General features: G+C 33.2%; 1 protein-coding gene across 1 annotated transcript; it reads right to left on the reverse strand.

The window, feature by feature from the left end:
* Nucleotides 1–5,466: 5,466 nt before the first annotated feature.
* Nucleotides 5,467–7,476, reverse strand: LOTGIDRAFT_106513 (hypothetical protein; the record flags this gene model as incomplete). Its single annotated transcript, XM_009062040.1, has 2 exons — nucleotides 5,467–5,622; nucleotides 7,312–7,476. Coding segments are annotated over 2 exons (321 nt in total), but the record flags the coding sequence as incomplete, so codon positions are not given.
* Between the last annotated feature and the right edge of the window lie 4,964 nt (nucleotides 7,477–12,440).

Here is a 12,440-nt window from a genome sequence, read left to right on the forward strand (position 1 = left end):
CGTCCTTGTCCTTGACCTTAACCATGTCGTTCAAACCGGAAGTTAGCAACCGCATCTTTAAAAAAATTGAAGCTAATTAGCCTGATTTCCCAGGTTCTCTTCCTATAAAAATGAAATAAAGTGTGAAAATTTTTTGTCCATCCAACTTCTAATCTAGTTAAGATTCCGTTAAGAAACTGGGTTCTGGTTCTCTCTAGTTAGGCTACAGGCTAATCAGTAACAAAGTTCCAATGAAATATTTTTTAGCTTCATTTCCGACTTAATGCTTTGTCGATTGAATACGTGTTTAGGTAAAATATTTGTCTTCAAAGCTATCAAATATTAATCTTGTGAAACGTCCTGGATAAGTTTTCATTAAATGTTCAAACAATTAATATTTCATCGTCAACGTTCGGAAACCCTCTTTGTATACTAAAAATGATAGAAAACAGTGTTTGACTAAGCAAAAAAATAATTTTAAAAAATGCTCCAACTGGGATGCGAACCCAGGACATCAAAGTTTCCGAACAAGTGCGAAAATCAATAAGCTAAGGAGACCCAGAGTTAGTGTGGGGTTAACCCCAAGGTTAATTTGAGGGTAAACATTTTTTTGAAAAACCAATGAGGGTCAGCTCAGTATGTATGTTCAAAGATATGGTTTCTACATATGAAATGAAAGAGCGCATCCTTTCAACACAAAATGACATGAAAAAAAAAATAACGCAGGGGTTTAAATCGGCCAGAAAAAATTGATATCTCAGCGGCTCCAAATGGGTCAAATGTGACAAAAACAATTAGGTTTCGGGGAAGGGAGGGTTTGATTCTCCCAAATGTACAGGCCTAGGGTGGAGCAGACACTTTATTTAGAAATTAGGATTAAGGGTCTTGATATTGGGTTTTCTTCTGTTCTTATTCTGATTTGAAATTAGAAAAAATAAATATAGTGGCTGTTATGTGCTGATTGTTTTTAGTTTACTATGAACAATATTATCATTTAAGTTCTTATGTTTTGAATATGCAACTATCATTTTCTGCTTATAGACATTGGGGAATTTCTCTTGAAGGCTCTTATAGTGGGCATGAACTATCTTGCTTGCTCGATTGCTGGTTGTATTAAACGGGACAACAAAGGGTGCTATGCCTACATTATGATGAATATTTAGTCCTATAGGTCTTGCTGTATTCAATGTCTCAATCCAATTGGCTTCCCCAGATTGACGGAATTTGGTAGTTTCATCTTCGGGCAAGTCAATTTCTATACGCTCAATTGGGATTAGGGCGAGATCGTCTATTGAATGGTCGTCGAGGTTGAAATGATTAGAAACAGGCTTGTCTTTCTTTAATTTGATGTCTGATCTATGAGCATTAAAGCGAGTTCGTAAATTATTCTTAGTTTCTCCAACATATTGTTTGGGGCATTTCTTGCATGAAATTAAATATATTACATTCGAATGTTCACATGTTAGATGTTCCTGGATCGGGTACCTTTTATTCGTAGAGTTGCTTACAAAATAATGAGTTTCTGATATAAAGGGACATGTTTTACATCTACTGGACAAACATGGAGCACTTCTTCAACCTGGAGGTACTTTGGCATAAAGTCTGTTTTTAGCTGCTATCTGTGCTAAGGTGGAATTTTTTATGTGGACAAAACAATTAGGGTTAGCTATGGTTAGGCCATTCCAGATTTCACAGACCTCTTTTATATACTTAAAATGATAGAAAAGACAGTGTTTGACTTTGCAAAAAAAGAATTTGAAAAAAAGCTCCAAGTGAGACACGAAGCCAGGACCTCAAAGTTGCCGAACAATTGCGAAAACCACTAGGCCATGGAGACCCATGATTACTGTGGGGTTAACCCTTGGATAAAGGTTGGGGTTAACTTTAGGGTTAAGGTCGGGGTTAACATTTTTTTGAAAAATCGATTAGGGTAAGCCTAGGAAAGAGTTAAAGCTTATTTAAAAATATTGTTTCGGCATATGAAATGAAAGAGTACTTGATGCGCATCTTCTCAACACAAAGTGGTCGGGGAAAATTAATAACAGTCAGAAGATGGGAAAGAAAATCATGACCAAGAAGTAGATGATATTGATGATAATGATGACAATTTAGAACGATCTGCATCCTATTATTTCTGTTTCCGACTTCAGATATTAAACTGCGTATGGAAATGTCAAATCGAAGGCGTCTACATTGTAGAAAGCCTTTGGGATCTTAGTCACTTAGATAAGTTCAAATACATGTAAATAGGTACAGGGATGCATGAAAACAGCTATATATACCTGTACATATTGTCAAATAACTAACATTTCCAAATGTTACGTGAACTTAACATTTACATCTTTAGTAGTTTGTTATGTTTACTTGAGTATTTCGAAGGTTAGGAAGGATAGTCATCACTCATGTCTTATCACCAGACGGTCTTGTTATGTATCTTCTTTATACCACTGTTCCACCACAATTGTCTTTATTGTATTTTACAATGTTGATGAAATATCAAAACTGTACGTACGAAATGGTAAGTCTTGATTATCTTTTTCCATAGAATCAGATCGAAAGCCAACCATTAACTAGATAAGTTTTATCATTATATCGCCGATGTTCTTTTCTTCACTAGAAATGTGATATACTTGATGTAATATATCAAATGGATAAGGGATAATATATTAATATGGATAAATATGACTTGTTTTTTGCTGAGAATATCATTAATATCATTAATGACATAGTTTATTTTCAATGTTGTATACCGTTAGTTTGATTATGTAATGTGTTTTCACCATTGTATAACATCAATAGATAATGTGATATGTTTTACCATATCAATAGGTAATATATGTTTTTCCACATCAAAAGATATTGTGATATGTTTTACCATGTCTAAAGATAATGTGATATGTTTATGTTTTACCATGTCTAAAGGTAATGTGATATGTTTATGTTTTACCATGTCTAAAGGTAATGTGATATGTTTATGTTTTACCATATCAATAGTAAGTGATATGTTTATGTTTTACCATATCAATAGATAATGTGATATGTTTATGTTTTACCATATCAATCGTATGTGATATGTTTATGTTTTACCATATCAATAGATAACGTGATATGTTTATGTTTTACCATATCAAAAGTATGTGATATGTTTATGTTTTACCATATCAATAGGTAATGTGATATGTTTATGTTTTACCATATCAATAGATAACGTGATATGTTTATGATTTACCATATCAATAGATAACGTGATATGTTTATGTTTTACCATACCAATAGGTAATGTGATATGTTTATGTTTTACCATATCAATAGTTAACGTGATATGTTTATGTTTTACCATAACAAGAGTATGTGATATGTTTATGTTTTACCATATCAAGAGATAACGTGATATGTTTATGTTTTACCATATCAATAGTATGTGATATGTTTATGTTTACCATATCAATATGTAACGTGATATGTTTATGTTTTACCATATTAATAGGTAATGTGATATGTTTATGTTTTACCATATCAATAGGTAATGTGATATGTTTATGTTTTACCATATCAATAGGTAATGTGATATGTTTATGTTTTACCATATCAATAGGTAACGTGATATGTTTATGTTTTACCATATTAATATGTAATGTGATATGTTTATGTTTTACCATATCAATAAGTAATGTGATATGTTTATGTTTTACCATATCAATAGGTAATGTGATATGTTGTTGTTTCGTCATATCAAGAGGTATTGTTATATGTTTATGCTTTACCATGATTGTGATAGAAATATGTATTAATACAGTATGCATGAGTAATTTTCACTAGGTTACGTCAATCAGTTAATTATTAATTTAAAAATATGTTTATGAATTGCAACTGAATCTGATATGATAATATGGAAATGCCACTCAGTCTGCTTTTTTTAATCGACGTTTCAACAGTTTTAAAGTAATATATTTGAACCAAGTTTCTCTATATCAAAAGCTTCAAATACAGTTTCTAATGAATTTAAGTAGATAATTGATACTGGTTGCATTTAAAGCAAATCGTCGTTGGATTGGCGTGCTCGAGGTGCACGACCAATATTATTTCTAAGAAAGAAGAAAGTCATATTGTTAAAATACTTTTATTGATATATTTTCAAACAAATAAACGAATACAATATTTTAAAATATAATATGTTCAGCTTCCTTCATATCATGTGATAACTACTCTTGTGCGTTTATTCCATCCAAAACGAATCCCAAAATAATTTTGACAATGGCAGCACACTCATTTTAAGTACGAAATACAAATACATTTTTCACGATTTAACAATTCATTTTATACTACTTAATCTACGTGGTTTTTCGACGGCAAACAAAATGTAAAAGATTTTCAAGATTGTTTTTATTCTCTCTATTGTTTAGGAAGAACTCAAGGATCATTTTCATTTATCAAATTTTCATAAATATTTAAATACGTAAATATAAGAAAGTGACATTTAAAAATTATTGTTTATTCAAGGTTTAATACATAATTCTAACATATTATTCATATATTTACAAAATGTACAAAAATATAATTTTATAATATATTATATAAAATATTTATAATGTAATCTAAATGAACACCCAAATTAACTGAACTTATCACCCAGTTTTGTTTATGGAATATACAAATACATGTATGTATAATCTGTTTCAGGTTGGAATGGTTTACTTTTGTCAAGAGATAACAATTTATCTAATGACTGTTTCCTCTTGTAAAAAAATCGGGGACACTATTTAAGAGCTACTATTTGGTTTGAATGGTATGTGCGACAGTGACGTCATAATCAGATCTAGTTGTTCTGAAATTACCCCTACCACAGTGGGTGATGATCAAACCTATTTTAATGGTAAACAACAAATCAAGGGAGCTAAATAATGTTATTTAGCCTTCCGTTCTTTAAATCTCCGTTATAAAATTTAGATAGAAATGAGCAACTGATAATAATGATGTGTACTAATTGTATAAGTAAATTATATAACCAAGATGAAACTATTTAAAATGGTGGTAAAATATGTCTAAGTAATATATATATATATAATCGCTAGTAATATTATCAGGACATTATAATAGCGAATAGGTCATATTAATGTAACAACTTGAAAACGTCTCTTCAAGATAATTCCAGTGTTTTTAAGCCCGACTTATTCCATACCGACAATTGATCGTTTTACGCGACCAAATATGGATGAAAATATGGATCAAATATTTGAAAATATCATATTTGTCAAATAATCAGACTGATTTTATAAAATTCATTATTGATTCATTGGTTGTCTCATGGTCATCCCTAGCTTGCCTGGTTTCATCTTAGATTAAAATAATCCTTGAAAGAGGCGGAATTACTTTTGAAGTGCTAAGAAATCATACAGTATATTGGAAAGACGAAAAGTAACACAAAAATAAGTGACGCACAACCAAAATCGACATGAAATAAGTTAGGCTTAATACGCATCCATTTTATCACCGTCCAGAAAAGCCTCTGCTTGGATATCTACTGTAAATTCCTCCTTGTTGAACTGCCACACTGTCATAACTAAAACATGGTCCAGGTCGTATTTTGACATCATCAATAGCTACATCACTTCTATAACCCCCCGCTACGGCTTCAAATATTATCTGTATAATATATACAAGACTAGGATGTAATTCAATGTCAATGACAATTTGGATACCTTAAGTGAAAGTTCACGTTAACTTAATTATACTTTCATTATCTTCTTTAAACTTATATGGACATTCATATCAACATTATATCAATACGTTCAACTTATGCGGGTATAAACATCATCTTAGTGCAACAGCAGAGAAATTTATTTCAACCCAGCAACTAAATTACATTTCACGTTACTAATATATAGTTAACATGGTTTCTTGTCAAATTAAGCTCGTATTACAGAGAAATTCATATCTAGGCCTACTTACATGGAAATCTTGATCTGTTTTGTCTATAAATTGACTGTGTTTTCTCCACCAATTACCTTGATCATTTTTTGCAGTCCATAGTAACTTCTGATCCCCTTTCTCGGCAGACGATTGATAAACAGTCAATGATTTGATATGGGTACCAAACATATGATACCAAAACTCCATGCAATAGCCTCTATTTCTAGCTGTTATCGTTGGTGAAATAAGACGTGCGAAATCTCCTTGGAATCTCAATGATGTTTCAATATATATGTAAAATCCTGAAAAAAAATCAAGGAAAATCTGCGTATGCGAGAAATAATCTTAAGGTGCTTTTTTCTCTAGAGTACATGTACATGACTGTATTAGTTTTGTCACTTTGTAATGTAAATATTAAATTCACCTTTACTCGCTTCCACGCTAAGTTCCGGGAAAAAGCTCTTATATTTGACCATAATGTAATTCAGATGTACGTTATAGTAGTCAAGTGAATAAATATATATGAAATTAAATCAAACCCGTATTTACTATTGTGATTTTTTTCTGTTTGTAACAGACTTTGTCAATGTTGCTTATGTGGTTGATAACATTAACGTACCCGAACCGGTTGTATGGTCAGCTGTTGGACCGGTTGCAGTGGTACCAGTTGGTCCACGATTCCTTGTCCAATCAAACTTATCATCAGGACTTATCATATTCTTCCAACCACAGAAATCCTGATCAAAATTACAGTCAAATGTCAAAATATCTGAAAAAAAAAAACAAATAAAAATACGAATTATTTCAAAAGCTCAGTCAATGTTTCCGAGGAAACGATTTTATTAGTCAACTCAATGTTATATCCTTTTCTCAGCTAGAATTTAGAAAAAAAATTCCAATGAATCGCATAGCTGTTTCAAAATCCTAAATTTGAAGACGAAGTTTTATCAACAGTAAAAGACAATCAATGAATAATTACATATTTTAATAGATTTGTAACCCTATGTAAATAATATTTATAATTTTAGCCCACAGGATGTACTAACCAGCACAGTTTCCTGTAGTAACATCTATACTATCTATGGCCATATCACTTCTATAGCTTGTACCTCGAGTTCCTTCAAATTCCAACTGAAAATAACAGTGATCAAATGAGCACCTGTTTGGGCTAAAGAAGTCATGCAGTTTATAATGAGAGAACTTTTCCAGAACAGCATTTTCTTTCCGATTTCTACCTTTAAATCACAGCATACGGGGCCTCAGTTATGTCCGCAAGACATGAAGCTTTGTCCGGCAGAAAAAATCCGAAAGTTTTATGTTGACCTGTGCCAGGATCAAAATACTTCTGGACCCTCAAGTTAGCGAAGCAGCGTCCAACCCACTGGCAACAGCGAACCCCAGACATCGATTTGATGAAATTACCTGATACAATGTTTTAGGATAATAGTCCAATTGCTCCCTTATCCAATCGTTGCCGTGGTCACCAGAACGAGACCACAATACCACCTTCTCGGCTCCAAATTCCGAAAGATACACCTTTAATGTTCCCATTGAATCTCCAAACATATGATATGAGAATGATAAACATCTTTGAGCTCCTCCCTTGAAAAATCATAAGACTTAAAGTAGCACTAAACATTTGAAGTCCATGCTATTTGTGAATACTATTTGGAATCGAATTTCATAAAAATTAACCAATAAGCTTCTCAGAAATAATAATTTTTACGAAATATGTCATGCATTTCTGAAATCATACATTATGTACGTACGATACTAAATTTGAGTGAATATAACAAAATGGAAATATATATCAATTGGTCATTTATCTTTTCAGAAATAACAAGTTTTACAAGCTCACCTTTAACATTGGTGACTGGATAACAGCTGAATCACCTTGATGTCTTGGTGCAGATGCTTCCGTATAAAGATACTGTCCTGTAATAAATGATAAAACAAATGGCGGAAGAGAACACGGATCTAGTTGCACCTATAAAAACATGCATTTTTTCTGAATTGATGATTGGTTGGATGAGCTGCTACATTAAAGGGAATCAATGAAGATTTTAGGTTAACTTCAACTACCCTACTTACTACAGGAATCCCGAATCTACGCTCTTCGAATCAATCAGTTAAATAATAATGTATCTTACCCCCGGCACAGTCAGACAAATCGCATTGAGGTCCGGTGTTGAACGTCGAGGTTGGTCCACTCATGAACTCCCAATCAAAAACGTCATCTTTTGCTTGAGTCCAGCCACATAAACCACTATTAAAATCACAGCTCAGATTGTCTTCTATATCACCTGTTAATTAAAATTACACAATGATTTAGTGAGAATATTCTTCAGGCATCCCAATCGTAAACAAATTATGCACATTGTTAATCTTAGTAAAAATTTGCACGCCCAACGTGTTGACGATTTCGGTTTACATATATTATATATTGTAATCTCATATGTAGATTCTTGATTTTACATCTTACGGAATTATAGTAGTCAACATCATATTCTACACTAATATGCCAGTATTAAGTGTGTACAGCTGACATTCCATCTAGAATGTGAACGGCTGATGCTCTATATTGAATGTACACAGATGATGTTCCATATTGAGTGTGTACAGCTGATGCTCCATATTGAATGTACACAGCTGATGGTCTATATTGTATGTACACAGATGATGGTCTATATTGAATGTACACAGATGATGTTCCATATTGAATGTGTACAGCTGATGCTCCATATTGAGTGTGTACAGCTGATAGTCTATCTATAATATGTACAGCTGATGCACCATATTGAATGTACACAGCTGATGGTCTATATTGAATGTACACAGCTGATGGTCCATATTGAATGTACACAGCTGATGGTCCATATTGAATGTACACAGCTGATGGTCCATATTGAATGTACACAGCTGATGGTCCATATTGAATGTACACAGTTGATGGTCCATATTGAATTTACGCAGTTGATCCTCCATATTGAATGTACACAGCTGATGGTCCATATTGAATGTACACAGCTGATGGTCCATATTGAATGTACACAGCTGATGGTCCATATTGAATGTACACAGCTGATGGTCCATATTGAATTTACGCAGCTGATCCTCCATATTCTGATGTAAACAATGATGGTCCAAATTGAGTGTGTACAGCTGATAGTCTATCTATAATATGTACAGCTGATGCTCCATATTGAATGTACATAGCTGATGGTCCATATTGAAAGTGTACAGTTGAAAGTCCGTGTATAATGTGTACACAATGTGATGGTCCATGTGTACAGGTTATTGTTCATCTAGAACGTGTCAGTTAATGGCCCATCATGGACGTGCACAGAAGATAGTTCATAAGATGTGATGGCTCATAAAAAATCTTTAAAGCTAATAGTCCAACTGTACTGTATTCAATCTTCGATGTGCGCAATTGATAGTCCATATTGATTGCGCGCTACTATTGGCCTATATAGAATGTGTTCTGCTGATGGCACATCTGGTACATCTTGCCTGTCACGAATGAGTATAATTGACGGCTCGTCTTGTACACCTGATGGCTAATCTTTTTTTCATTGAGGGCATTGACAGCCGGGGTTTTAAGGTAAGTAATATGCAGTATTAAATAGATGATTAACTATGGTTTTTGCATGAAGAAATACATTTGATAATGCATAATGATCTTCCTCTGAACAAGTTTGTCGAAGTTGTACTTTATATATTGGGGGGGAAACACCACCGCCTACATTTTGTTCATCTCGGAATTCTTTAAACCTGGCCTGAAGAAACATTGTATATTTGCGAAAGTTTGCCTCATTAAATTAAAAGTGAAAGCATGAGAGACATTTTTTTTATCTTATCCATACTACACATGTAATTTAACCACTTTCACGATTCGATTTCTTATAATTTCTTCTATGAGAGATGACAAGTTATTGGGAACAAAAATACATCCCAAAGCCAAAACATTTCAAAATTGAATCAGTTAAGGTTTACATTTTTAAAACCGTTCCACATTCATTGAGCTTGTATTGAATGTAACAATCTTGTGGTACTGTTCTTCATGACACAGTATTAAACATTAAGAATAAATCTATAGTTCAAGTCATCGGCTGGTCAACAAATTTATGGAACCGCGCTAAAAAAGAATTCTTATTCGTAATCATACGAGAGGGATTACCCGCACCCAAATATAATTAATAAGTGTAGCCTCCTGCTGTACCAAAGCGCGTAGCTTCGCGTATGTTCAAAAGAAAATGTTAAAAAGACTACGTCGAAAAAAGTTTTTTGGTTTGTTTGAAACGAAATGGGTGATCATTCCTCAAGATTATTTTCATTTTATTATCTCTTTAAACCTTAGGGAACAAGTGATTATGAAGTCAATCTATAGGATTCCACTTGATTAAAAATAATTTGATTTTTTTTGTAGATATAAATATGCCTCTCCATTATTTCTCCGAAAACCCCAAAGCCAAAAACTAAAATTGCTCGAAGTTGTCCCTTTGAAACAAAATTAATTTATTATGCATCAAGGGATTATTATTCGAAGATTCCAGATTAAAGGTATTCTATCAGTTCTAAAGGAATTAAATCAGTTGAAAGTCTACCATTAACTAGAGATGTCAAGATATCGCAGGAACCAACTATGACGTCATCAACTGCCATGTCGCTTTTGAAGCTCGAACCAGCTACAGCTTCTATCACGATCTGTAAATACAATACAAGAAAATCAACAGATTTTTCCCATTTTTTTCACTTTTCCACTTTAATGATACGATGATTGCAGTGTATGAAATAGAAATATACCTAGTGCACATGAAATTTTCTTTGTAAAACAAAAATAAGACTATTGATCTTGGGATGTTTGTGATCTGTTTTTTTTTTACCCTTTCCTCCGAGATGGTTTGAACCCTTTTTATAATAATCAATAAACCATAAGTAGCAAAGCTCCATCATGTGCTCTGATATTATATCGGTGCTCAAAGACCACGATCTGAAATGTTGCTTGAATTACCTCAAAACTACTGTAGTCATCCAACAAAACAGCAGTCATATGCCAATCTTGGCCCTGATCTCCACTTCGACTAAATTTTAACATGTTTTTGCCACTAACTCTCTGATAAACATTTAATGTTCCCATTGTAGCACCGTACATATTGTAATAAAATCTGAAAGATATCGAAATGTAATGGACAATATGGACAATTTCTGTTAAATCTATCAGGTTCACCGATACTATAAAATATTCTTATCGTTGACTTCTGTCTACAGTTCAAAGAGTTTCAGTTGCATATACTTCATTTCCAAACCATAATGATAAGATTACATCCGAAGCACAGGTCGACAGAATAAGTTTAGCTCTTGTTAATAGACTGTTTTAACGAATATCAGTGACAGAGACGCAGAAGACCTTGCATAAAGTATCCACACAAGGATAAAAACCTCCATTACCTATCTAAAAAAAAAAAATCCACTCGCATTGAAGTCCGGTAGCATTATTGTTCTATGAAATAGATTAACACCATGGTACGATTAAACTGAAAACAAGTGGTTATTCGTAAAGTAAGGCAAAGATTTTTTATATTGCAACCTTAAAAGACACACTTACACAAGACACGGTTTAGCTCCTGGAAAACTAAACGATGGCGAAATTAATCGAGCAGCATTCTGTTCTTCACATGGTTTGGAACTTTCTAGGAAAATATAATAACCTGGAACAAAAAGAATTTAATCTACAATCTGCAAGAGATGAGTACATGCTTACTGGATACCGTGCTTAAAGAACCGGTATAGAATTTACATCCTGATTTCTTTGGTCAAAATTATTCTGGACTACAAACCTTCTTGTGTACCCATAGTTCGATCTTCCTTTGGACCAGTGAAAACACTTGGCGTATCTCTGTTACCAATCGTCCAATCTCTATCGTCTTTAACGTCTTGCTTCCAACCACAAATATTATTACGGTCAAAATTACAATAATGTAATACACCTCCCTTGTTAGCAGCTGAAATATCCAAAAAATCTTTTGATGTCTGATAATATTTGAGAATAAAATAAATTTAGTCTCGTATTCCGACCTTACCAGAATGACCTCGGAGACAGCTTTATCATTGTCTTTGCCAAAGATGGGGTCCAAATGAACAATGTATAAACAAGACAATTTCATTTCCAACTATCACAAACCAAAATTTATTTTTTGATTAAAGATGATTGGCAAATCTTAGTAACAAAGCCTAATTCATGGTGTGTACAATCCTTTTTCATTCATCTTATTATTTACATTCCCTTTTGTCAATGAAAACATATTTCGAAACTTACTTTGGTGGTCATCATACTAATTCTTATTAGAGACTTAAATAAGGATGTGTTGTACCTGAGATACGTGTAGACTATATGCTACCTACTAGATTATAAAAATTTGCTCACGTAGACATACTGGAACATTCCCCGTCCATTGTCCAATATCCATACAATACCGAGCACGACTACCAACTAACACATAGCCTTCAGAACAGTTATACTGTACAGCACTAGCTACACGGAAATCGTC

Source organism: Lottia gigantea (assembly GCF_000327385.1).
Source record: "Lottia gigantea unplaced genomic scaffold LOTGIsca_5, whole genome shotgun sequence".
NCBI classification, from domain to species: Eukaryota; Metazoa; Mollusca; class Gastropoda; family Lottiidae; genus Lottia; species Lottia gigantea.